Source organism: Tribolium castaneum, chromosome 6, assembly GCF_031307605.1.
Source record: "Tribolium castaneum strain GA2 chromosome 6, icTriCast1.1, whole genome shotgun sequence".
Taxonomy (NCBI): Eukaryota; Metazoa; Arthropoda; class Insecta; order Coleoptera; family Tenebrionidae; genus Tribolium; species Tribolium castaneum.
This window is the reverse complement of record NC_087399.1, coordinates 8,183,769-8,210,629: the sequence shown is the minus strand read 5'-3', so window position 1 is coordinate 8,210,629 and position 26,861 is coordinate 8,183,769. Positions and strand designations below refer to the sequence as shown.

Here is a 26,861-nt window from a genome sequence, read left to right as displayed (position 1 = left end):
TTAGTAAGTAATATATACAATAATTTTTGAGTGAAGACTTTTTTACAATGGAAAAAGTACACAAAAGCGTGTGGACCGCCAGAAGCGAAACTTTTGTGTTTGGACATGAGTCTTAAAAACGTAAAATAAATCAATTTAACGGAAAAACTAAAATTTGGTCAAGTGCCACTTTTACTGCGGGGAGAGTTAGTAATTCATTCTTCATTAATTACTCCTTGGAAATTAAGAATCAAGAAAAAGCAATAGATTTGAAAGGGTGTTGTGAAATTGGTGCCAACGCGAAAAATGTTGAGTACGGTCCAGACCTCGGCACGGTTGGCACCACTGCGCATGTCCAATCGATATTATTAACAAATGTCATGTAGTGTTTGTTTCTGCAAGAAAAATCGTAAATAAAGACAATAAGGTGAGTTTTTACCCAAAATAGTGCAATACGACAACCCGCAATGTTATTTTAACACTGTCATCACGTTTTTTATCAAGTTGGTACCACCCGACTTTTGGGTCAACATGAAAAGACAGTGCCGGACCGCATTAATTTTATTCAGCGATTTGAGCATTTCCCAAAATTAGCAAATGATGTTAATGTTGAACAACAGATGTCTGCAAAGTTATTATAGGTCATGATCATTGATTTTGCTAGTCCCGCATGAGCATGAATCACGCGTAATCCCTTGCCGAAATGGTGATATCACCCCAAATCTAGTCGGCCGCGCCAAAGCTGCGGGAAATTTAAATCTGGACTGACCATTTTAATTATTACAACATAAGTTTTGTTTTTTTTTTCAAATAAATATATTGATTTTTGCGCGCTCATTGCGAAGTGCGTATTGATCTTAGTCACGTGTCCATTGTGCGCACCCTCCAACGTTCTTGGAGTTTCCGAGACGTCACAAATTCTTCGAGTGTCGGTGGTGGTGTCCAATTTCGGCACCAAAATGACGAGGAAAAATGTTAAAAGTGTTTGGTCGATTAAAAATTAATTGACATTTTGTAACGATCATCACGGTATGTACTTTTTATATTTTTTCATGTTTGCGAATCGAAAAATCGGGGTTTTTGCAACACACAGGGCGTGTTTAGTTATATTTGAGTTTTGAGCCGGACAGTCCGTGGTTACCTTTCTACCTTTGTGCGATCGATAAGAAAAAATCAAGGTACATTATTCTTCTATGTGGGATAATAATAATTGATCATTTCTTTCGATTAGAGCGATATGTTGGGCTAAGTTTAGTCGTGCGTGGGCGCTAACAAACATTTCCACTAACGTCATAGCATCCGACTTTTTTCACTTTGTTATTTTTTTTTTTTCGAAAGGATCTGAGGTCAGACTGGACCGGTTTGCGTGACGCAACTGGCGCCAGCTTGTAATTGCGCTGTTGGGGTATTAATTTTGCACCCACCTCGATTAGGGGTAATTAAGACCTATTTTGACCTGATGATGGTGCTAAAGAATACAAAACGGCTCCGCCTGCGATGTAATAAATATCGCCAAATTGCCAGGCGATCCCAAGGGCCACGTTTACCCCCAATGTGCTCTTGTTGGTTTCTTCCACCGCAAATTCTCATTTATTATTCTGTGGTCTTACCGGGAAACCATATTTTGCGACGTCGTGGATACTTGAATTCTTTAATAGATGATGTTTGGAGGCTTGTTTAATTTGGTAAACTTGGACGAGTCCAAAACACCAAAATTACAGCCCAGATAAATCATTCATGACATGTTTGTTATCTCATTTTTGACTAAATGAGGCTCTAATTGGAGACTTTTTCGCACGTTTCCTCATTCGGGCGTTTTAATTAAAAATGGATTTTTGAATTCGCTTTGAATTGATTGGGGATGTAATTAAGAAAATCGATATTCCCACGTGTCTAACAATGTGTTGAGGTACGACGCAGGTTTAGATTTTTTTGTAAAGTATATTTATAATTTACAACAAAACAGAATTATTGAGGTTCAACGTCTTGCATAAATTACAATATAAACCGTTTCTAATCGAACATGGAAAGTATACAATATGCTCGTAATTTTGTAAATTAATGCGAATGCTTGAATTATACATGTTTTTTAAGTTATAAAGAAACTCATTTCAATTGGTTTTTAGTTTCTAGTACAATTCAGTTCTTATTGCCATTTTATGTTTTCGTGCATGTTTTGTTATGAATTGGGAATTTTTTAATGTTTATTTTGACAGACATTTGAAAAGTTTTTAGAAGTTTTTTTATTATTGAAAAAGTGTAAATGATTCTTTTAATAAAATCATAAATCGATTAAAAAACCGAAATGACACATTCAAAGTTTTCTGCATCAGTTCAACAAGATATCAAAAATGGTGGATGCGCCGGGATAATTGTAAAAATGGGGAAGATTTTTGATTGGATTTGATCAAAATTATACATAACAAACCAAAATAAACTATTAAAGTTTGTATTAACTTTAAATCACTAGTTTTGAAATCTAGAAAGTTTCTACTGCCAAAAACCTTTAGAATCGACACTTTCTCTAAACATTTTTTTTGTTTTGAATGGACTCTCCTACGCCTTTGCAACTCTTAGAAATGTCAAAAAAGTCAATTGCTCGATTTTTTGATGTTTGATTTTACCAATTTATGTCGAGATTTTGGTCGATTTTCGTTACCCGGAACATTTATCGGGCAATAACTCCGGGACTACTAGACGTAATTCCATTAAGTGTATTATCTTCGGAAATCTCTTTTAATTATCTAATTATTTTTGTCAAAAAGATTACTGTTTTCTATTCGGAAATAAAATTAACTAGACGCCCTCTGGTGATGACTTTTGAACTATGTCAAAAACGTCAAATTCGTAATTCCACATTTAACTGACATTTAATGAATTGTTCAACAATTTTGCGTGTATAGTGTTAATTACTTACATTAGAAAGAATCACTTTAAAAGTACGTGGTGGTAAATACTAGCTTTGACTTTGATTCTGTGGTTTTTCGTGGTATAAAGTGTTTGTTGTTGGAACTTAAAAGTGGATAAAAAGATTTAAATTTTGATTACAAAGTGTTATCAAACAGTTGTCTAATTAAAGACTATAAGTAATGGATCACAACGAACACATGTTGGGCTCAAGAAACCAATAAATTAGTGAAGTGTGTGAATTTTAGGTTAGAATTTTTCCACTGAAAAAATCATGAAATGTTTCGGTAAATCTACAAAACTACAATAAAGACTAACAACTCCTGATACATTTAAACGTAAATTATGCCAAAAGGTAGGCTTTCCAATGTCTTTGTAATAATTTTCCAATAAAGAAAGTGAACCAAACAGTCATTCGTTATTCGTATTTTCCTCGTCATCTCTCATTTGTCAACATAAGTTTCTTGCATCAAAGATACAATAATCATTCCGCATAGGCAATGCAATAATTGTGAAGCCTCAAAATTCGCACAACGCTCAAAATATCCGAATAAACATTTTCCCGCCATTTATGGTTACTGTTTTCGACCTAGCTCAGTGGCGCCCCCAACGGTAATTTTATTTCCGAATTAGTTTTCTGGAAAATTGCAAACAAAAGCAAAGAGAGTCTTTCTGGCATCTCGATTATTTATACCACACTGTTTTAATTTTCTTGTTTATCGCAGAACATCTATAATTTGCTTTGCACTGATCGTATGAAAAAAGCCAAAACAACACATTCCTGATTGGCTTCTACTTTGGCTCAACACTTTTTTTTAATTAGGTACATTCTTTTATGTGAATTTTATACGAAAAAATTACGTTTGGCTTCTGACGTTACAATTTTGTGTAAAAATTTGTTTGTTAGGATTGTGATAAAATAAAAAAATTTTCAAAGGGAAATATAATTATTTTTTTTACTACATTAATTAAATGTAGTACATTAATTAATAATTTGTGTTTGGTTATAATAAGTCTAAAAAAGTTTGTACTTTTAAACCTTCATTAAATTTGAGAATTTCTCTTGAAATTTTTTTACTTTATTTCAAGACTAAACCACACCCTCAATTTCGTACACCAGATTTCCTCAAGATTTCGTGTGATTTTTTATGATTTTCTTTGATTCGCTGATTTTCTTTGACTTCCTCCAATTTCTTACAATGATGTGATTTTTTACACCGATTTTCTTTGCGGTTTAAAAACAAACATCTGCATCTTTTTTTAGTGTTTTGCAGTCTGATTATTTGACATTTTTTCTGAAAACGGGATAAGAGAGCCCTAACAACAATGTTTGGACGAATACATTTTTGTAAAGAAAATGCACGTCAAGCTAGTTTATTAAAAAAAAACAAGTATATTTTGAAGGTAAACACGTTTGTTTTGTAACTTCCGATCTATTCAATGAACGCTAAGGACGATTTCCAAGAAATCTTTTTTTATGTGTCAAAAGGCCAATGATATTTAAATCTGAGTTATTTGCGGGCCGAAAGAATATAAAAAAAATAAAAAAAATTGGGATATTTTTTTCAAAGAGTGGTAATAAACGTCTCTTATATCATATCATATTTTGTTCCTTGGCAAATTTAACCATACTTTTGAAACAATCTTTATGAAAGTTCTCTAGTTTGTTTCTTCTTCTTCGTTTTTCTCAGAATGCATAATAAAAACTCATCAGTAAATATGTTTCTTCAATCATTGTATGTCCCCTGCTACTTACTTTTGACCCACAGAGTTCTCTGTTTTTTTTGTGCAGCAGTAAGTAATTTTCTTGACATATTGGCTGAGTAATTGTCCGGACTTGTAAAAAAAATATTTCAAGTCGACGTTTCGAGTTTATCTTAAATCTTAATCATGAGTCAGAACATTAAGTTTTCGAGTTAAGACTAAGTTTTTTACAAGACCGGACTTCTTCAATTAACTCCCTGTTTTAGCCTCAGCAGTAAGTAATGTTTTTTTGCCTACTCATTTGTGTCTACCTTATAAAAACCAAGAGATGGGTTTTTAACGATCTGCGATTTTTAAGAATATTTATATTGAATTATGTTTCTGCAGTCCAGAAAGCAATCATTTTTCTTATAGTGCTTCTGCGACAAGTTTTACAAATTTTTACCAAGTGTGGTAGTCTTTCAAGACTTTTTCTTTGACAACTTGTACCATAGAATATCCTCTAAAGTAAACTGCCTTCCCTTTTGCTAGTTTTTAATAATTTGAAACATAATAAATATTTTGCATATCTATCGAAGTGCAGGTCATATGTTAAATACAATAACATGACAAACAAACCTATTTTGTTGTTAAATTTGCTAAAATTTAATTGTCAAGTCAAGTAGGTATATTTCACCATTTAAGTATTTTTTTCTGATAACTAATTGAAAATCGGACAAAAAATTACAAAATACACTTAAGTGGTATTTAAGTTATGAATAAAGTGTTGTCAATAAAAGCAGTTTGATAATTAAAAGTAAAACGAGATTTCGTCCAAACATTTAGTTGTTAGGGCTCGTATATTTATTGACGTATAATGTTTTTTTACGTAATGTATGCTGATAGGTATGTTAACAATAAATAATGAAAATAGGTATTATTATGTAGGTGTATTGTCATTCTTTTCTTCAATATTTTTTCGAATGAATTTAATCAAATAATGATTATGCTGACGCATTTCAAGGGCAGATTTTTGTGTTTTGAGTAAAATCGATTATTTTGTCGCTTTAAAGTGACTGAACCGAGCGATTTGTTCCAGTTTTAGGGAAACATAAATATCAAACATGTCGTCAGTCAAAGTAGCAGTTCGTGTCCGGCCGTTCAACAACCGAGAAATCTCGCGAGAATGCAAATGTATAATAAAAATGGGAGGAAACACTACAAGTAAGTCACAAACTTGCCGAAACCTGGCTTCATTTCCAACTTTCTAGCAATCACAAATCCAAAAGCCGACCCGAAAGAAGCCCTCAAAAGCTTCAATTTCGACTATTCCTACTGGTCACACGATGTAAGTAAATGCTTTTTTGGTGAGCTTTGTGTAAGATAAGTTTAGGAGACCGACCCGGAATTCTCCTCACAACTGGTCGTCTACAAGGACATCGGCGAGGAAATGCTCCAGCACTCCTTCGACGGCTACAACGTTTGCATCTTCGCCTACGGGCAGACCGGCGCCGGCAAGTCCTACACCATGATGGGCAAGCAGGAGGAGGGCCAAGAAGGCATCATCCCCCAGATCTGCAAGGACCTCTTCAACAGGATACGCAACAACGACAACCCCGACATGAAGTACTCGGTGGAGGTCAGCTACATGGAGATCTACTGCGAGCGGGTGCGCGATCTGCTCAACCCCAAGAACAAGGGGAACTTGCGGGTGCGCGAGCACCCCCTTCTGGGGCCCTACGTCGAGGATCTGAGCAAGCTGGCGGTGACGAGCTACGAGGACATCCACGACCTGATAGATGAGGGCAACAAGGCCAGAACGGTGGCCGCCACTAACATGAACGAGACCAGTTCGAGGTCGCATGCGGTGTTTACGATTTTTTTCACGCAACAGAGATACGATCAAACGACGACATTGTGCACGGAGAAGGTCTCCAAGATCTCGCTGGTGGACCTGGCGGGCTCCGAGAGGGCCGACTCCACGGGGGCCAAGGGCACGAGGCTCAAGGAGGGCGCCAACATCAACAAGAGTCTGACGACGTTGGGCAAGGTCATCTCGGCGCTCGCTGAAATCGTGAGTATTTTAGTTTGGTTTAAATTTACCGCGTCTGAAATGGCTACCAGTCGGCACAAAGATGCGATTTTTTAATGGTTTTGAGTTAGTTTGAGGTCTTTATGATTTTTTCCCGTGAAAACAATGAACGTCCAGGGATTTTTTTGTTGGTAACATTTTAAGCCCTGTTTTTAATATCTGAATCCTAGATTGTAAACACTATTTTAAAACACGTTTCCGATAGCAACGTGTTTTCACTATTTTAAATCACGCGAATGTCTAGGTATGCAACTCGCCTACGCTCGCTGTATAACGACAGCACTCGAACTTTAGGCTTGTGTTTTCGCACTGGTATTATTAACAACTAAGCCAATTCACGTTTCAATTAATAATGTTGGTAATTGTTAAATCCGAGGGGTCTTCCACTACTTTTTTTATTACGTTTTTATTGAAATATTGCCACAATATAGGCCTGTACGGCGAAGTATTGGTTTATATTGCTTACTGCAAAAAGTCAAAATAAAAAACATTAAACATTGTACATCTTCTACTGCCTAAAAGTTCAAAAGTTCACTGATTTACATTAATTACAAGAAAAAAATTTATGGAACGATAATATAATTCGTTTGAAAATCGGGGTAAACTGATTAAGGCACCGTTTAAACTTTAAACTGTAGTTAAATTTCTTTTAAACAAAATATTTTTAGCATGAGTTATTTTTCAACCAAAAAAATGTTACAATGTTAACGAACAATAAACATTGGATTTCCACTTTCTTTTGGTAAAGTATTCCTAATTTAGTAAATCTCTAAAAAAATGTTCACAGAAAATAATTCATTTCAGAATTAACTTAACAATAATAAGTAATACATTTCACAAAATAATTATTTTAGAAGTTTTTTTTTCTTTGCTTTGACATTCTCGTTGAAAAACGCCTAAGTTTTTCACTGGAAAATACTCCTACGTTGATCGAAAATATTCTGACTTTTTAGCCCAAAAAAGATAAAAATAAGCGCTGAAATAAAGCAAAACGCACAAAGACTGAAATTATGCTTAAAAATGTGCTCCAATTTTTTTCACGAAAACATCACTGCTCTTCAAAACATTTTTTTTATCAAATATTTAACAAAAACAAAACTTAACGGAAAAATTAATTGGTGTATCATCATACTTTCATACTTTGAAAATGTAAACATTTTTCAAGAATTTTTTTTAATTCCATTTAGTTTTAGTTAAAAAAAATATGGCAGCCTGCTATGGTAATTTTTTGGTAAATGATTTAGTGTTAAAAATTTAATAATGGTCTAATACAGGCAGTATTGTTTCTAAACCAGAGTTTTTTCATTAAATTATTAAAGTTGCGTTCTGAGCTCATTATTAAGATTTTTCGATTTTAGTGGAAGTGATTATGTATTCAGGGAGTAATTTCATTCGTCAACATTTCTTCAAAATGATATTTTTTTGTAACTATTACTATTAAAGCTAAAAAAACTCAACAATTTAAAAACGATAAAAATTAACATAAACATAGCACAAAAAAACGTTTTTTAGCGTAAAACTTATTTGAAACAGAAAAGCTTAATTTGCTTATATCGGCAAAAAAAGGTACACTGCTTATTAAAATAACGGATTAGATTAGACTAAGTTTATTCTATTTCTGTTGTATTGTACAAAATTTCATAATTTTGCGATTTTCTGTTTTATGTTGGCAAAATCGTTGGAAATAAGTTTGTTTCTTAAATTATGAAAAGATGAGCTGGCTAAAAGTACCTATATTTTTACTTTATCTGAAAAGTTCGTACAAATATTTGCGTGTGCTAATAAATATTTTACTTTAGTTACTAGCCCCAAAATTACGTGGTTACATGCATAGAGAAAAAGATAAATAAAGTGTGTATTTAATAACAAACGCTGATTTCTATACGGTCATTACTTATTACTGTTATTAGTTTTTGATACACCTGTGGTAAAAAAATGTTTAGCAAACTCACTTTGTATAACGTATTTTTTGCGATTATATAGCTTTGTTTTGGCATTCACCTCTGAATTTAGTAAATTTTGTTGAAAAACGTTTTTAGATGCCAGTTATTTTGGCCTTAATTTTGCATTTTTTCTGTCTTTATTTACAAATTGTCTCTAATTTAATGAGGTTTTCGTTGGAAAACGTCTCTAATTCACAAAAAATAATGCAAATTTTGCAAGATCCTTGCTGAAAATCTGATCCTAAAAGCTACAAAAAGTAATTTTTTGTTTTGTCATGTGAATTTTCTTACTGAATAAATGCATTTTAGATCAAGTCAATGTTTTTTATGCTTTGTTGTGCCAAACCTTTCAAAATTTGTGAATTTATCGTTGAAAAACGCTCAAACAGTGCATCGAAATAAGGGCAAATATTGCATTTCAAATGATTCTCTCACTAAAAAATCTTTCTAAAGTTATAGAAAATAATATACAGGGTTGTAAAGGGTTATGTACAAGGTAGTAAAGGTTTTAAAATTTGACTACGATGTCATTCATTTGTAGACGCTCGTTGTTTTCTAATAATGTTAAGTAATGTAATTTTCAAGTATTGTTTTGTGTTGTATTGCATTAATAAGTAGTGTAATGTGTTGTGAGCAGTGAATGACCCCTCGTTTTAATTTAAATTTACCGCGCCCGAAGTGACTACCAGAGGGCGCAACGACGCGATTTTAAATAATAAAATTACAAAGTTGGGTCTCTTTAATCAATTTGAGCTCTTTATTATTTTTTCCGTAAAAACAGTGAACATTTTGAGGTACATTGGTCCCGATTTATTCAAAATAGTTGATTTTTTAATTGACATTTTGATGCCAATTAATGTTGGTAATTGTAAAATCACTAAATTTTCAAACACTAACTTGACCAAAATGAAGCGCGTTTCAAACACTAATTTTACGATTTTCCACTTGAATTTACGTTTATTTGATTAAACTAACATATTTTTCTGTTTTGCACCCTTGCGTAACAGTCGGTAAGTTTGTGTTTCCTGTTCGTTTTTCTTGTCCAACCTAACCTTGCAATTCCAGGCGTCTAAGAACAAGAAATCAAAAAAAGCCGACTTTATCCCTTACCGAGACTCGGTTTTGACATGGTTGCTGCGCGAGAACCTCGGAGGCAACAGCAAGACTGCAATGATAGCCGCCATATCTCCAGCCGATATCAACTACGACGAGACTTTGTCCACTCTCAGGTATTCCCCCGAACGTTTTTTTGTCTATTTTCCCTAACACATGAAACAGGTACGCTGATCGAGCCAAGCAGATCGTGTGCAAGGCCGTGGTTAACGAGGACGCCAACGCGAAACTCATCCGAGAGCTCAAAGAGGAGATCCAGAAACTCCGCGAGCTGCTCAAGGCCGAAGGCATCGAAGTGCACGAGGGTAAGATTTAGTCGGTTTTTGGGGGTAGTCATTTAAAGAAAAATTGAGAAAATTCGAGGCTGATTGTATTTTATTGTGCGGCCAGGGCCGGATGGCAAAGTTATTTATGAGAAAAGGGAGCCTCCTAGTAAGTATTTGCTTGAACGAAGCTTTGGCCCACTCTGAATCATGAGTTTGTCTTGGCACTTTGTGGCGACCATCCGAATGTCTGTTATTCTGTCTTCATTGTGTGGAACGAATGGAGGTTTGGTAAATTGTTTGAAAATTTCATTGTTCCTTTAAACTAAACTATAAATCAATAGTCGGTCGTGCTTGTTCCGCTTGCGTGCAATTTACAATGAAACGGGAAATTAGTTTTATGCTCTTCAATGCACAATTAACAGCTTTGAGAGCGGTGTAAAAGAATTTCAAATTACACATCTAATTCTATTATTGTATAGAATGCCTGAAATGTCGAATGATTAATTTTGTGAAGTGACGACGATTTTTCTTAAATTTTTTGCTCAATAGCATCTGTACGGTTATTTAGTATGCTTTGCAATTTGTTTTATTCACTCAAATTGAGCTTAAGAAATCGAGCTAACGGATTTAAGAATTGTTTTTGGAATTCTACGAATCTGTTTAACAAAATCTCTTAAAGGAAGTGGAATTTGTGTTTGGGATTTTATTATTTACGATTTTTTTATATACCTAAAAAATCTTTGTTAAAAATGGTGGATGCGCCAAACTAAGCTAATTTTTCTTAGAAAATTAGCTATTTATTACGAAATAAACCGAATAAATTGTTCATGAAGGACGAACTATTTGTTATTCTCGCATTATTTTTAATCCTTTTCAACAAACCGAACAAAATCGAACTACAAGATCCGAAGTTTTTTTTTACCAATGTTATAAGTAGGACAATTAACCCTAGGTATGATACTGAAGTCAATTAAAATTACGACGTTAAACTTTTTAAATATTCATTATAAAGTATTAGTATTTGACAATTTTTGCATTATAAAAGATGTCACAAACTGCTTCTTTTTTTGTACTTTGTACTACTTTTTTTACATCGCGTAAATTTCCCAGGTTTTATTAGGATAATTTTACCGCAAACAAAGCAAAAGTTGTTGGGCTTAATCTACATTTACTTGACGATATTTTAAAGCCAATAAAATGTTTAACAACTGGTTTATCACAAAAATAAAAAGAATAAATGAACAAACTTTTTTGTAAACTAGGGTAATATTTGGGAATATTGATTTGATAAAAGTATGTATTAATGTTTAAAGGAAGGACTGCATTTATTTTCAGACACCACTTCTAGTTTTTTTTTTGAATTTTAGATGAATGGAAAAAGGATTCTCTTTTGTTTTTGACTTTTGTAAAAATTCAAAAATTTTCACAGTAAGATTTTTAATTGGATTAATACAGAGACGAAATAAACCTAAACAAAAAATTAAAAATACAGTTCTCTGCATCGCTTCAAGGCAATTCCTTAACAAAATACGCATATATTGGTCAAGAAATGTTGAGTGAGACGTATTTAAAATTGATTAATTTTAAGAAGAAAGGTTTTTCTTAATTTTTTGCCTTAGTAGCAACTGTACGGCTATTTAATATGCTTTGAAATTTGTTTTATTCACTCAACTTGAGCTAAAAAAACCTATCGTAAATAGACTTATAAATAATTGTTTTTGAATTCTATGAATCTTTTTTAACAAAATCCCTAAATGTATGTGTTAAAATATCTTATTTGGGGTTTTATTGTTTACGAATTTTATGTATATTGTATCTGAAATTTCTTATACAAATGGTGGATACGCTGGGCTATTATTTTTTTAACAATCTTTTCTGTTTTATAAACTGATTTAAAGCAATTTTTTAAACTAAACAGAATTCTTAGAAAATTAGCTACTTATTACTAAAAAATCGAATGAACATTTCATGAGGAACGATTTTTTTGTTGTTACTGCATTGTTTTCGATCATTAAAAAACCGAATGAAATCGAACGATATAATCCGAAGTTATTTATTGAAAACATTACTTTATCAAATCTTAAACAATTTTATAAAGTCATCGATCTCCGAAAATGTGAAATTATTTGTGGAATATTTGATAAAATAAAGTAGATATCAATGCCTATAGGAAGTTAGATAATGACTGCAATTTTATATACAAGTTCCAGATTTTTTTAAATAGATGAATGAATGGGCCAAATAGTTTACAATTATCTAAATAAATTTATTTCAAATTTGCTTTGAAAATGATTAAATTAATACAGAGACGAAATAAACTAAAACAATAAAAAATACGCTTTTCTGCTTCGCTTCAAAGTAATTACTTACCAATTAGAACCAAAATACCCAAATATTGTGTCAAGAACATTCTAAATAAAACAAAATAAAAATAAATAAAATTATTTTGGGATATTCCTCAATCGGTTCAACAAAATATCTACAAATAACCGAGATTCTAGTTAACAGTTAAGCTGAATAATTGGACGAAACTGCCGAGATAGTTTTTCAATTTTCAGCATTGATTTTTCGAAATCTTTAAAAAGATTGAGACTTAGTTGAAAACAATTCTTTTTCTAAACTTACGATAAAAATGGCGGATGCGCCGGGTTACTTATAACTTTGTACTACAGTTAAATTCTGGTGAGACATAGTTTATTCTTTGACAGTTGTTTTGTCTGTTTTATTCAATTAACAATTAATCCAATTAACTTTTTTTGTAATCAGTGAAAAGACAAGCTACTGATTTTCTATTTTTAAAGAAACTTTTACGATTTGTATGGCAAAATAGACAAACCAAATTGAACAATCCAATCGTACTTTCCGTAACAAAGAGTTGACCCAGTTGTGGTGTATTTTGAACAGACCCTCCATTCTTCTGCACCCTCCATCCGGAAACAAAGCGCTTCAAGCTTGCTTTTTTTCGGACGAATCATTCGACGATTTGAAATTGGCCAAAGTTTACTTTTTAAATTACTGTATGTCTCCGGTTTTAATTATGTTTTGGTGATGATAAGCTTCGAATCGCATTCATTAGCCCATTTCTCACAATCAAACTAATTCGGCTCGATCTCTAGGAGCTGAAGATAACATCATCGCTCGCAACAATAAAGAAAACGAGAGATCGAGAACGACTTCAACGACAATAGCCGAGGAAGCCGTCGATCAATTGCAAGCCAGCGAGAAACTCATCGCCGGTAATTCACCCTTTAATCGAATTAAACACGCGCTAATCCTCTCTGATTTAGAACTGAACGAAACATGGGAGGAGAAATTGAAGCGCACCGAAGCTATAAGAATCCAACGGGAGGCCGTTTTCGCCGAAATGGGGGTGGCGGTGAAGGAGGACGGGATCACGGTTGGGGTGTTCTCCCCCAAATGTACCCCCCATTTGGTGAATTTGAACGAGGATCCGTTCATGTCCGAATGCCTGATTTACTACACCAAGGACGGTATTACGAGGGTCGGGTCAGCCGAGGCAAACATTCCGCAAGATATACAGCTCGTGGGGTCGCACATTAAATCAGAGCATTGCATTTTTGAGAATAAGGACGGGAAAGTGACACTGACTCCATCAGCTGGGGCTTTAATTTATGTCAATGGACGGGAGGTAAGAAAAAAATAATAAATAAATTGTTATTATTCTTATTAAATTAATTTTGTCGCAGATCACCGAGCCAGTCGTCCTCAAAACCGGCTCCCGAGTCATTTTGGGCAAAAACCACGTGTTCCGCTTCACGCATCCAGACGAAGCGCGTGAGATGCGTGAAAAAAATTCGACACCTTTAGAAACCGTTGACTGGAACTATGCACAAATTGAACTTCTTGAAAAACAAGGCGTTGACTTAAAGGCCGAGATGGAAAAACGTCTCCTAACCCTCGAAGAACAATACCGTAAGGAAAAAGAAACCGCAGATCAACTGTTTGAAGAGCAGCGAAAAAATTACGAGGCTCGAATTGACGCGCTTCAAAAGCAAGTGGAAGAACAGAGCATGACAATGTCGATGTACAGTTCCTATACGCCCGAGGATTTCAATAATGAAGATGATATTTTCGGTGAGTTTTTCACAGGAGTTGTTGCTGTGGCTTAATTTCGATCAAGCGCACGTTTATTGCTTGCTTTGAAATTGAGACGGGGGCGCTTTTGCAGTGAACCCTCTGTTTGACGCAGAGTGCAATTGGACCGAGAAGGAGTACGAGCTGGCCGCCAATGCCTGGAGGAAGTGGAAACATCACCAGTTTACCTCCTTGAGGGACGATCTCTGGGGCAATGCCATTTTCCTCAAGGAGGCGAACGCCATTTCGGTCGAACTCAAGAAGAAAGTAAGCGAAAATTTATTATATTCTTGTAACCTTAAACGCATAATCAGTATTGATGACATTAGCCACTTCCAACCTTTCGCCATAAGCTTAAAAAATAGATAAAAATGTTTAAAAAATGTAAGCGCAGACTTACACATTAATGTATTTATTTCATTGTTTATTTCTGTGTGTAAACAAGAGATGATAAAAACATCAATAATATTTATTTCGATAAATATGAAGGCACCGATATCTAGTGTTTTGTTCGTCTGTCGATTTTTTAAAATATAGTAGAGCTTCGGATATAACGAGCAAAATTGAAAGTCAATCCCGTTTTAATTCCTATAGTATAGCAACAAATGAGTAAATTCAATGTTAAGTCGCATTTGTGCATATTTTTTATGTTTACAGCTTTTCAAAATTTTGCCTATATGCACTGTACTGCCGTTAAAAAATAGCAAGGCAATACTGTTTTCCTCATTTTTTATTTTGGGATGTTTCTGATAGTGATGCTGAGAAATTTCTATAAATAATGTGAGTATATTTTGAAAATGAAACTTTGCTTTGTTTTTCAGTTATATAAATGTCGATCAACAAATTTAACCAACTACACATTTTTTCGAATTCGAAAAACTTTATTTGTCTTAACATTATTTACATAACTGTTACATTTTAATAATTATTTATTTAACTATAATTTGAAAGTTTAGAACGCTTACATATTAAACCAGAGCGTATGAAATATTAATAGCAAATTAACAAATTTGTAGCAACGTTTTCTTTGTACACCATTAACCTTGTCAAAACATCTTATCCTGAAGGTGCTTATCTTAACACCATTATCTGTTGTAAAACTTTATGGCGTACAAAAAAATTACAATATCGAAATTCTCATAGATCCATATTTCCACAAAACTAAAATTTAAAAAGAAAATTGGGCAAATAGATTTAGGGTCAATTTACAGATCATTTATTAATTACAATCAAATTTTAGTTTATAATGAACTGATTACTGAGTAATTTAACATTTGTTAATAGCAACTTTATGAAACGAGCCTTAGCGAGTGTCGCAACGAAGATAAGTGTCTTATTAGCTTTTAAAGGCGAGTTACATACGCTATTTTTTTCTACGATCTGACCGGTTAATATAAAATCACATTTTTTTTCAAAATGTCAATTTTTTTAAATGTCAGGCTCAAGACAATCTAACAGTTGCTGCTATCTTACTCGTACATTCTCACTGGTTACAAGTTGAGTTGAATGGATTGAAATTTCACATACTTACGTAATCTGTTTCTATGTTGTTAATTACCCCCTAAAGGGGTTAAATGGGGTTTCAATTTTTTTTAATTTAACGAATTGTTATTTCTAACAAAAAACACTTTATAGCCACGAAAAACCCTATAAACAAGACATAGCTATTTACCACCACATACTTTTAAAATGATACTATCTATTGTAAGAAATTAACACGCAAAATTTCTAAATGAAAAATATATAAAAAAATGTTTTTTTAAGCTTTTTTTTAAAAGATGCACTAAAAAGTCAAAAATAATGTTTTTCAAACATCTATAATTTTTTATATATTTTTTATTAGTTGTATTTACTGTTTTCACAATTTTTACTTTGCATTTATGTTTTTTTTACTAACAGTTATTATTTTTACCCAGCATTTAATTTTTTCCCAAAAATTACCAGTAGATGTTAAGTAAACCAAATGAAGTTGAAAGATTTTTATAGTTTTTATAATCGGCAAGAAATAATCACTTGAAAGTATACTTAAATAATATTAATAATGATTATAATGTATTTCACAGATATTTTGTCGGTTATTTATCTACAATAATGTTCGGACAAATTAATAGCGACTGTTAATTTATTATTCGTCCGCACATGTTTGTACAAACGGATAACACAGTGTGCGAACGCTAACTACGGTCTTTAAAAACTGTTGAATTGGTAATTTTGTTTTTGTCGAACTTTTGGCATATTTGCGTTTGTATAACACTTAAAACTTACCGAATCATAATAGAAGAGAATACATAAAAACATAGAAACATTGAGAACTAGTTAGAAAAAAGAACAGAGGGATAGAAATTAGAAGAAGACAAAAAATACAGTCAACTAGAAGATAACTGACTGAAGAAATAAATTTTAAAATACAAAAAATTAAAATGATATAACGAATAAAAAACTGATTCTAAATCTCACATTGAGTATTTATAATGATATAATACGAAAAAAATTCAAGACTTTTAAATGGTAATCAATGTTTTTTATTGTTTCTGGATTATCCAAGGGTTTTATTCGGATTCCATATTTCGGTGTACCTGTTGAAATTCACTCTTTTAATTAAACTACAGACAAAATGGTCAAAAAAGCACTAATTAAAAGAAAGTTTTGAAACAGATAATAGTTGTTTATTTTTTTTTTTTGGTAGAGGTACTCACCATAATAATAAGCTCAGATGAAGTATTTTTTTTTTTAAATTAAAAAACTTCCGACCTAGTATGAGAAAAACAATCCTTAATTTTATTTTTACAAAGATTGAATTTTTCGGTCTTTTGTAATGCGATATATTTTAGAATTGTAAAACCTTATTGGCAAGAAAAAATATCATCCTGTCTTTATTAGTAAATTAGATTAATACTTAATGGATCTATTCCAAGATTTAGAATTAATTTGTGTTCGTTATAACCGAGTTCCACTGTACTTTTTTAAAATACTTGCCAAAAAAATAAACATTCTTTAAAAGATTGTAATATAAGCTTCTGACTCCTTAAAAACTAGTTAAAAAAGTGCCAATTTGGCACCGGAACTGCACAATATATTCTCCTAGGTACAATTCCAATTCACACTTTTGACCGACACCCTCTACTCGCCCCTTCCGGCCGATTTGCGTCCCACCATCGACTATGATCAAGACGAGGACGCGTCAGTGCCGAAAACAATTGTCGCTGTTGAAGTTCAAGATACGAAAAACGGGGCGACTCATTACTGGTCGTTGGATAAACTTCGGTGAGTGTTTGTTGGATGATTGTAAATTTGAATGATTCTGTGTCACGTTCTGCACTAATCATCAGTCAAAGACTGGAATTGATGCGTCTGGTTTATAACGAGGAAGTTGTGGAATTGCCGAGTCCTGAAGTTGGTATTGAAACAACAACGCCTTTGCTGAGATGTCTCACGCAATGTCCACCATCACCGTCACGCTTCTCTCTTACCAGTCTGTTGCCGTCGAGGTTGGTGCCACTATAATGCCGCCTCTGTAACGTTGGTGCACACATTCGGACCGAAAGTGTTCCCAGATGAATAAAAATTGCAGAATTTGCCATTTCGTCCTGTTATTTATCTTGGAACATTTTGATATTATTTGTATGATACACTGCCGTTGGATATGGAATAATATATATTTGTTGTTGTGTTTAAGTGTAGCTCTTTCGCTTGTTAAAGTACTGCTTTTTTGTTTAATCCAGGGCTTTGTTACTTTCATGGTGGCACCAACCTTTATGTTCTTCCTTCTTCCATGTTGTAATATTGCTTACTATTATTTCCTTTTTTTATAAATTGTAGGCAAAGGCTGGAACTCATGCGCGAAATGTACCACAACGAGGCCGAAATGTCACCGACTTCGCCCGATTATAATGTGGAGTCGCTCACTGGGGGCGACCCCTTCTATGACCGTTTTCCCTGGTTTAGAATGGTGGGGCGAGGGTTTGTCTACTTGAGCAATCTTTTATACCCCGTGACGCTGATTCATAAAGTGGCGATTGTTAGTGAAAAAGGAGATGTTCGAGGATATTTGAGAGTAGCGGTTCAGGCCGTTATGGATGAGGATAATTCGGACCAAGTTGGTGTGAGGCAAAGTGCAAGGATAGCTTTTGAAACACCCAAAGGTAACTATACTCAGTGTCATAAAAATGGCAACATTGAGAAGGACAGGAATTTTCTGATATAACTTGGTAGTGGGTTGAACGTTTTTAATCAAGTGGTTAGGAAGTTTTTTACCATGTACCAGCAGGTGTTCTTTTTTGTTTTTCTGACTATATTTTTGTGTTTTTTTTTAATTCTTTTGGTTCAAGGGCCGGTTTATCGAATAGACCAATTACATTGGTTTAAATTGGTCATGTGATCAGTTAAATTTAATTGCGGATTAAATTAATGACACGTGAATTTAAGAAAAATGTTTCAAACAACAAACTTAGAGCAAAAAATGCAATAAACTGTCAAAAAAATAATAGTCAATTTCTAAGTAAAATATTGTAAATGCTAAGTTAAATAATCTGATAAAGTATTTTCAGTAAGATTGCTAAGAAATAAAAGTAGTACTCCTTATAAAACACTATACCGTCTTAGATATTTAACACCCTTTTGATGAATTAGATATTTGTTATGCTAGACAACTAAAACAATTTTTGACGTGAAGTTCGGATTAAAAACCATCACTTTAAAAAAATTTAATGTTTTTTTTTAAAGATGGAACATATAAACCACGTCGCATATTTAGTAGGGGGAATTAAAAAATTACCATGAAACGGATAAGCATTGATAATTTTTTTTTTCTTAAATACTATAAATTATTTTTGAAAGCTTTTTATTAAAAGCCTTTACTTAACTTGCTTTGTTGTTTGTCTCTCTGTTTCATATTTTTTCGACCCAAATTTGAGAGAGTTCCTGTTGTCGGAATGGATTGAAATTTCACATACTTACGTAATCTGCGTAACAATACAATTCTATGTTGTTAATTACCCCCTAAAGGGGTTGAATGGGGTTTTAATTTTTTAACGAATTTCAAATTCTAACAAAAAACACTTTATAGCCACGAAAAACCCTATAAACAAGACAAAGCTATTTACCACCACATACTTTTAAAATGATACTATCTATTGTAAGAAATTAACACGCAAAATTTCTAAATAAAAAATATAAAAAAAAATGTTTTTTAAACTTTTAGTTAAAAGATGCACTAAAAAGTAAAAAATAATGTTTTTCAAACATTCATAACTTTTTATATATTTTTTATTAGTTGTATTTACTGTTTTCACAATTTTTACTTTGCATTTATTTTTTTTACTAACAATTATTATTTTTCCCAGCATTTAATTTTTTCCCAAAAATTACCGGTAGATGTTAAGTAAACCAAATGAAGTTGAAAGTTTTTTATAGTTTTTATAATCGTCAAAAAATAATCACTTGAAAGTTTACTTAAATAATATTAATAAAGATTAACGTGCGAACGCTAACTACGGTCTTTTAAAAAAAGTTGAATTGGTAATTTTGTTTTTGTCGAACTTTTAGCATATTTGCGTTTGTATAACACTTAAAACTTACCGAATCATAATAGAAGAGAATACATAAAAACATAGAAACATTGAGAACTAGTTAGAAAAAAGAACAGAGAGATAGAAATTAGATGAAGACAAAAAATACAGTGAACTAGAAGATAACTGACTGAAGAAATAAATTTTAAAATACAAAAAATTAAAATGAGATAACGAATAAAAAACTGATTAACTAAGAAACAAAATAATAGGAAAAAAAATAACAATAACTAAAAACTTGGAAAACTGGTAACAAAAAAATATGAGGAATAAAGAGAAGAGCAAAGAAAGAAGAGACAAAATATTAACTAGAAAGCGATTGAAGAAAAATATAAATTTAAAACAACACATTTAAATGCAAAAACGAGTCAAACAGTGACAACTAAAAGATAACATAGAAAATAAATTAGCACAAACTCAAAAACATTGAAAACTAGTTACATAAAAAAGAGGAATTAGAGAAAAAGATGATAGAAAAAATCTTACAACTGACGAAAGATTTAAAACAAGGAAAAATTACAATGCAAATACGAGTCCAACTAAGAAACAATACATTAGAACAATATTAACCAAAAAGAAAAATTGGAGAATGCAGAGAAAATGAAGAAAGAAAAGAGAAGAAAAACGAGAGAAAAACCAAAAAGAGAAATATAAGTTTACAAAGAGGACAAAGTGAAACAAATAAAAAAACAAAAAACGAAGAACAAAAAATCGACAATTTAAAAGTTTAAAAATTTAACATGCTAAAAGTAAACAAAAAGTAACTAAAAATAAAACACGAGTAACCAAAGATTTTAAAAATTAAAAAACCAAAAAATTAAAACGTGTGTTTTAAAATAATAAGTTTAAATAATAAGTAATTGACTAAAAAACTAAATACGAGTACATATCGAAAAAAGATAACAATAACGCAATAAAACAAACGAAAGTGTGGAGAAAAAAGAAATGAGAAAAAAGTAGAGAAAAAAAAACAGGAAAATACTGTAAATAATAAGAATATAAAACAAGATCATAAACATGACAATAGTATAGCAATTAAAAAAGTAAATAAAAACCATACTAATGCAAAAAACTAAAAAATAACACTTGACAGGAAAGCAAAAAAATTAAAGAACACTTGCTGGTAAAAGAACTTAAATGTTAAAAACTCCTTTACCACTTCTTTAAATCATTCAAATTTCAATCATTTATCGCCTGGCAATAGTCTAAAAACCACCTATTTCTTCTTGGTGTTGCAATTTTTGTGACACTACGTAGATTATCCCAAAAAATAACGATTGATTTTAGCCGTTATTGAACATAAAAATATTCACAATATGGACGATCGCATTATCGAAGGTCAGAGCGCTATTGATCCGATTAAAATCGATGATCTTATAGAGTGTGATGCAGATTCAGGACGTGGCGATAGTTCCGTTTCGTCAGATTTAAAAGAGGATGAAGTTCCCGATCATTTAGCGATCGGAAAAGAGTTTACTTTCAGAGTTACTGTCTTACAAGCAGTGGGAATTTCCACGGAATATGCCGATATCTTCTGCCAATTCAAGTAATTAGTTTGTCTAAGTATGTTTGATTAAAAATTGACAAAAAAATTTCAGTTTCTTGCATAGACATGACGAGGCTTTTTCGACAGAACCAGTCAAAAATTCGGGCAAAGGCACTCCACTTGGCTTCTACCACGTACAAAATGTACGTCTGTGCTTTATCCCTTGACGCAAATTAATATATTTGTTTTAGATCACAGTTTCGACCACGAAATCATTCATCGACTATATCAAAACCCAGCCAATTGTCTTCGAAGTTTTTGGCCACTACCAACAGCACCCCCTTCACAAAGACGCCAAATTGGAGGGCAACGTCCGCCAGCCCCCTCGCCGCATGCTCCCGCCCTCCATCCCCATTTCGCAGCCAGTCAGATCGAGCAAATTCGGCGCTTTGCCCTCCCCCTGCACCGCTCACATTCACGCCAAAGTGGACGTTTTAGTTTGGTTTGAAATCTGCGAATTGGCCCCGAGTGGCGAATACGTCCCTGTTGTGGTGGAGCACAGTGATGATTTGCCTTGTCGTGGATTGTTTTTGTTGCATCAGGGGATTCAAAGACGGATTAGGATTACAATTGTTCATGATCAAGCCGCTGAGATTAAATGGAGAGATGTGAGAGAGTTGGTAGTGGGAAGGATTAGGAATAGTCCGGAGTCGGACGAGGATGAGGATAATGATAATTCGGTGCTGTCGTTGGGATTATTCCCAGGGGAGTATCTGGAGGTGCCTGGGGATGATAGGGTGATGTTTAGGTTTGAGGCGGCCTGGGATAGCTCGCTGCATAATTCACCATTGCTGAATAGGGTCACGGCGCAAGGGGAGCAGATTTTCATGACCATCTCGGCTTATTTGGAGGTATTTTTTTATTTATTTGTTTTTTATTTTTTTTAGATTTTTAAAAGTAATAATAATCATCGTTTTAGATTCGTAATCAGATTATAAGCGGCTACTGAAAAACAACATTTTATTAATTTTAACCAATGGCCATATTTACATATATGGGTTAAAAAATAGCCAATAAATAGACGGATTGCATTTTTTTTAAATCAATTTATAGTTTTTGGAGCATTTTCTTACTTCTTCAGTTCTTAATTGTTTGGTTGAAGAGTTTTAACAAATTTTTAATAACTTTAATTCATATTATAGAAAATTCACGATAAATAATGGTAAAAAAGGCTGACTAGAACACATACATACAGAAAAATGTCTTTGAAAAAAATTAAATAATGAAATATTATAGAAAAAAGTGTAAAAATTGCTACGTTTTTTGAAAAACTTTTTAAATAAATACAGGATGATTTTCTAGTAGATATCTTACAAAATAAAGGAGACATTTAAAATTCTAGTGAATGATTGATGATGATATATTACAAAAAACTTTTCAGTTTTTTATTTAATTTTCAGAACTATCTTGCTTTTCTATGGAACTTTATTTCAAATTGGAAAACTCTCACTAAAACTAGCTAATGCATCATCAATTTACACATTAGATCAAAATTAATATGGTTAAACTTGTTTTTACAAATCATTCGCTTATTTTTCAGCGATTTTTTTAAAGTAACCCGAACAAAACAAACTTTGGTTATGTTGCACTCGTTATTTTTGAAAGACCGAAACAAAAAACAATTATTTCGAATATTTTCGTTAAAAACACCACTAAATTAAACGAAAATTAATGTTATTACTGTCTATTCTTTCCGCTTTGTCTCGGTGTTGAGCGAAACGTCGTTAAGAATACGCCGAAAAAAACAAAAAATTTTTTGAAATAAATTGATAAATGTTATTGTTGGTTTTTTTCCATCCTTTAAACAAGTTGTTAAACTTTACAAGTTAGTTTTTTTATGAAACTTATCTGACATATATCCAAAAACCCAAAATTAAGTTAAAAATTAGATAATTTTTTTCTGAGCGACTTAGAACAAAAAAGAAGTCATTTTTGCCTTTTACATGTGTTTAATCACATTTTTCTGGTAAGAACTCGTTTTTTTCTGATTAAAATAAAATTAACCTTGTTTCATTTTGTTTCGCTTGATTTAGTTCTTTTTTGAACAAGAGATTTATTTATTTTGCAACATTCAACTACAAACTTTAAGCGAAATAGTTTTGTAAAACTTTTAAAGACATTTTAGAACTAAATTGTTTTTAAAACGATTTCTCTATTTAAACATTCAGAAAAATCACGAAAATAAGTCGGGGAGTGGGAAGTGATTAATAACTTTTTGAATAACAACTTATTTTAAGTGGAAAAATCTCGCCAAAACTATCTAATAAATAATCACCAAATTTGAAACGAGTATTTTTTAGCAAGATATTGTCTTAAAAATATATGCGCTACCATTATTTTTTTAAAGGGTATTACTGGTTTTTAAGGAATTTACTCATGTTTTCTTATCATTTATATTATATCATGATAAATTAACACATTTTTTATACACTCTGTATACCTACATAAAAAAGGTGCCATGTGCACAAATATACAAGGAATCTTTATTATTTATTTTCAAAAAATTTACCTCCACAGTCACTGATTTTGAAAACTATTTTTCTAAATTTTTAGAGGTTTAGCTGTTTCAAAACTAAAGACATGCCAACGGAGCATTTTCCCGATTTTTTTTTATAGGTTTAAAAGGTTAATAAAAATGTATTATACTTATTTAATGATTAGATTTCTTATTGAAACTATAAATTATGTTAGCTATTAATTTTTTCAAGTGCATGAATAATTTATAACTAGCTTTGAGAATAAATGCAACGTTGGCATTTCTATAATTTTCAAACAGCTAATAGGTTATTTAACTTATCTGAGATTTTTTTTAATTTTGAAGTACCTATACTGTTGGCTCCTATTTTTTTCTCAGTATCATAGGAATACCTTCATAGCCTGTTATATTTTATACATCAAATTATAAAAAATTATGACACGAAAGTGTTCATTGCTTACGAGTAATTACAAAATTTTTCAAATAGTGCTTAATCCAAAGTCGCATGGAGAGAGATATCTTTGCAGTTTATGCAGTTTAGCAGTTCACTAGAAGTGTTTAAAAAGGGGTGATCCCATTTACCATTTACCATAAAATTTTGAGGAGTGGTTTGTATTACAAGGGAGTTAAGTGCTACCAGCATCCAGTATTTTCTTATTTTCTAAATTAACCAATGAATGTTGTAATAGGCTGGGGCGGCAATGGACCTAAATTCGTCACAGAGTTTACCACAAAACTTATTTAAATATTGGTAGGACATTTGCCGTAGACAAGTGCAGAAGTCCAGTTAATGGAAGAAATTTCATTTTCCTAGCAATCAATTTCTTGATAGCAATATCTGTGAGTTCTTGCCTAACTACAGATTTAAATGTTCGTTACTTTCCAGTTGGAAAATTGCGGCCGCCCTGCCATTATAACAAAAGACCTGAGTATGGTAATCTACGGAAGAGACGCTCGAACTGGCCCTCGATCCCTCAAACACCTCTTCTCTGGAAACTATCGCAACGCCGAAGCAAACCGCCTATCAGGAGTCTACGAATTACTTTTGCGACGTGCTAGTGAAGCAGGTAGTCCAGGTAGAATCCCTAGCTTAGTTTTCCCCTCCCAAAACCTGACAGTTATTCAATTATTTCGTTTCTCAATCCCGCCTTAGACTGTGTCGTCTCAAATAGTTATTTCCATCCGAAACGATAACACAGTTGATTAACAAAAATGTGTTCTAGGTGTGCAAAGACGCCAACGTCGCGTCCTGGACACCAGCTCCACCTACGTCCGCGGCGAGGAAAACCTCCACGGTTGGCGTCCTCGTGGCGATTCGTTAATCTTCGACCACCAATGGGAGCTCGAGAAATTGACCCGACTTGAAGAAGTCGAACGTGTGCGCCACACTCTCCTCCTCCGCGAGCGTCTAGGTCTCGACCGTTCAACCAATCACAACAAGTATCACCTCGACTACACAAAAAGCGAGAAGGAAGTGTGCAACATGGTCGCTAAAAACAACAACCTCAACGCAACCAACGATTTTTACGAATACACCGATCGCGAGAAACAACTCTTAATGAAATGCGTCCGCTTGATCCAGGGACGAGGCCGCGAAAGCATCACCGGAATGAAGGAAAAAGAGGTGGCAAGTCCGGAAGAAATGACCGAAATGAGCACGAGCATGCTATCAAGCATGGTGTCGAACGGGTCGATCGAGCTCTGCTCACCGGAACGGGCGGCGCTTCCGGGCGAATGTGCCCCGTTCCCGCCGGTTCCGGTCTCTCCCCCAGGCCCCAGGGACCCGGAGTTGGTGCTCTACGTCCCGGACATGGAGGAAATTAGGATTTCGCCCGTCGTCGCACGCAAGGGGTATTTGAACGTTTTGGAGCATAAAACGCACGGGTGGAAGAAGCGATGGGTGGCCGTCCGACGACCCTACGTGTTTATTTTCCGGGATGAAAAAGATCCAGTTGAACGGGCGCTTATTAACCTAGCTACGGCCCAAGTGGAGTATTCCGAGGATCAGTTGGCGATGGTTCGACTCCCGAATACTTTCAGCGTGGTGAGCAAACATCGCGGTTATCTCCTTCAAACGCTTCACGAGAAGGAGGTGCACGATTGGTTGTATGCCATTAATCCGTTATTAGCTGGGCAAATTCGCTCGAAATCGGCCAGACGTAATCCAACACGTCAGGAAAATACGGAAACTACGGTGGCATGTAAATGAGATTTAATCGTTATGGAATCCGTTTTGGTTTATTAGGTTTTTTTGAGTTGATTGAGGTTGTGATAGGGTTCCATAAACGGGGGATTTGGTTCTTCTAGCCCAGGTGTTGCGGGATTGTTTGGCGAAATGATTCGCGACACCTGGGCTGTTTCTAGTCGAGCATTTCTTTACAAATCTAGTCGAGGAATTGTGTGAGAATTTTTATGATCCGGTTGTGTGCAATAAGAGAGTTTCTCAGACCGTTTCGAATGCTTATTTCAGTTTGATTGATCTCAGTGTTAAAATAGTATTAAAGCTTCTTATAGTGTAATGAATATTTAATACATGTACCAATCTAATTAAACATCATATTCTACCGTTTTAATGTTAAGGCCTCGGGTTTTTCTTTGACAAAGTGAATGTAAAGAAAGCAGAAATTTCGACACTTTTTCGTTTGATTTTCGGGCACAGTAAATGTATGATGTACAGGGTGTTTATTGTTCAATCGATGAAGAGCTCACTTTTTGATTATTTTTGGAAACTTCCACTTCAACCAACCCTGTTGTTATTTTTGTACTTGAACTAGATTTACACGAATTGTTTTTATTGTATATACCTACCTACCAAAGTTAGCACAATAGATCTCACGCTGAAACCGCTATTGTTTCAAAACTGGCATTTGTAAGCCGAAGCTTACATCCATGACCATGTCTTTGACTGATTTTTATTCGATTTGGTTGTTGTAGGTGCTTGTTAAACTCATCATAATTTTATTTTTATAGTTAGTTCCCCTATAGACACAGTGCTACGCTTATCTAAGCTATAAATGTAAAAAAGAAGTACTATTTAATGAAATTAGTAGGTACAATGTAGGAAAATTTACTTTCCTTTTCTTTATTTTATTTCGGATGCTGCCTTTGCAGGCTCATTATTGATTAATTGAATGATTATTATTATTGTATAATTGTGTAAGCATTATATGAAATAAATAAAGAAAACCAAAATA

General features: G+C 33.4%; 1 protein-coding gene across 12 annotated transcripts; it reads left to right on the top strand.

Moving 5' to 3' along the window:
* The first annotated feature begins 280 nt into the window (after positions 1–280).
* On the top strand, positions 281–26,861 carry unc-104 (uncoordinated-104). Of its 12 annotated transcripts, XM_064357276.1 has the most exons (20): positions 851–1,008; positions 5,669–5,793; positions 5,841–5,917; positions 5,963–6,643; positions 9,670–9,833; positions 9,883–10,022; positions 10,108–10,149; positions 13,100–13,219; positions 13,271–13,632; positions 13,691–14,078; positions 14,155–14,345; positions 17,164–17,342; positions 17,408–17,566; positions 17,898–18,220; positions 20,933–20,983; positions 21,038–21,191; positions 21,244–21,334; positions 21,383–22,042; positions 24,554–24,743; positions 24,891–26,861. In XM_064357276.1, exons 2-20 carry the CDS (start codon positions 5,694–5,696, stop codon positions 25,874–25,876), a joined length of 5,058 nt encoding a protein of 1,685 aa, XP_064213346.1. In that variant the 5' UTR covers positions 851–1,008; positions 5,669–5,693; the 3' UTR covers positions 25,877–26,861. The 12 variants fall into 12 exon arrangements, with proteins under 12 accessions (XP_015837798.1, XP_064213346.1, XP_064213344.1 ...); XM_015982312.2 differs by lacking the exon at positions 851–1,008 and adding an exon at positions 281–406 and having other exon boundaries at positions 20,933–21,191; XM_064357274.1 differs by having other exon boundaries at positions 14,194–14,345; positions 20,933–21,191.

What these genes read in the sequence shown, in the direction of transcription:
- unc-104 (XM_015982312.2), top strand. Translation starts at nt 5,694, where the DNA reads ATGTCGTCAGTCAAAGTAGCAGTTCGTGTCCGGCCGTTCAACAACCGA. An exon ending in TCTCGGCGCTCGCTGAAATC is followed by an intron (nt 6,644 to 9,669) that starts GTGAGTATTTTA and finishes TTGCAATTCCAG; the next exon opens with GCGTCTAAGAACAAGAAATC. An exon ending in AGGCATCGAAGTGCACGAGG is followed by an intron (nt 10,023 to 10,107) that starts GTAAGATTTAGT and finishes TTGTGCGGCCAG; the next exon opens with GGCCGGATGGCAAAGTTATT.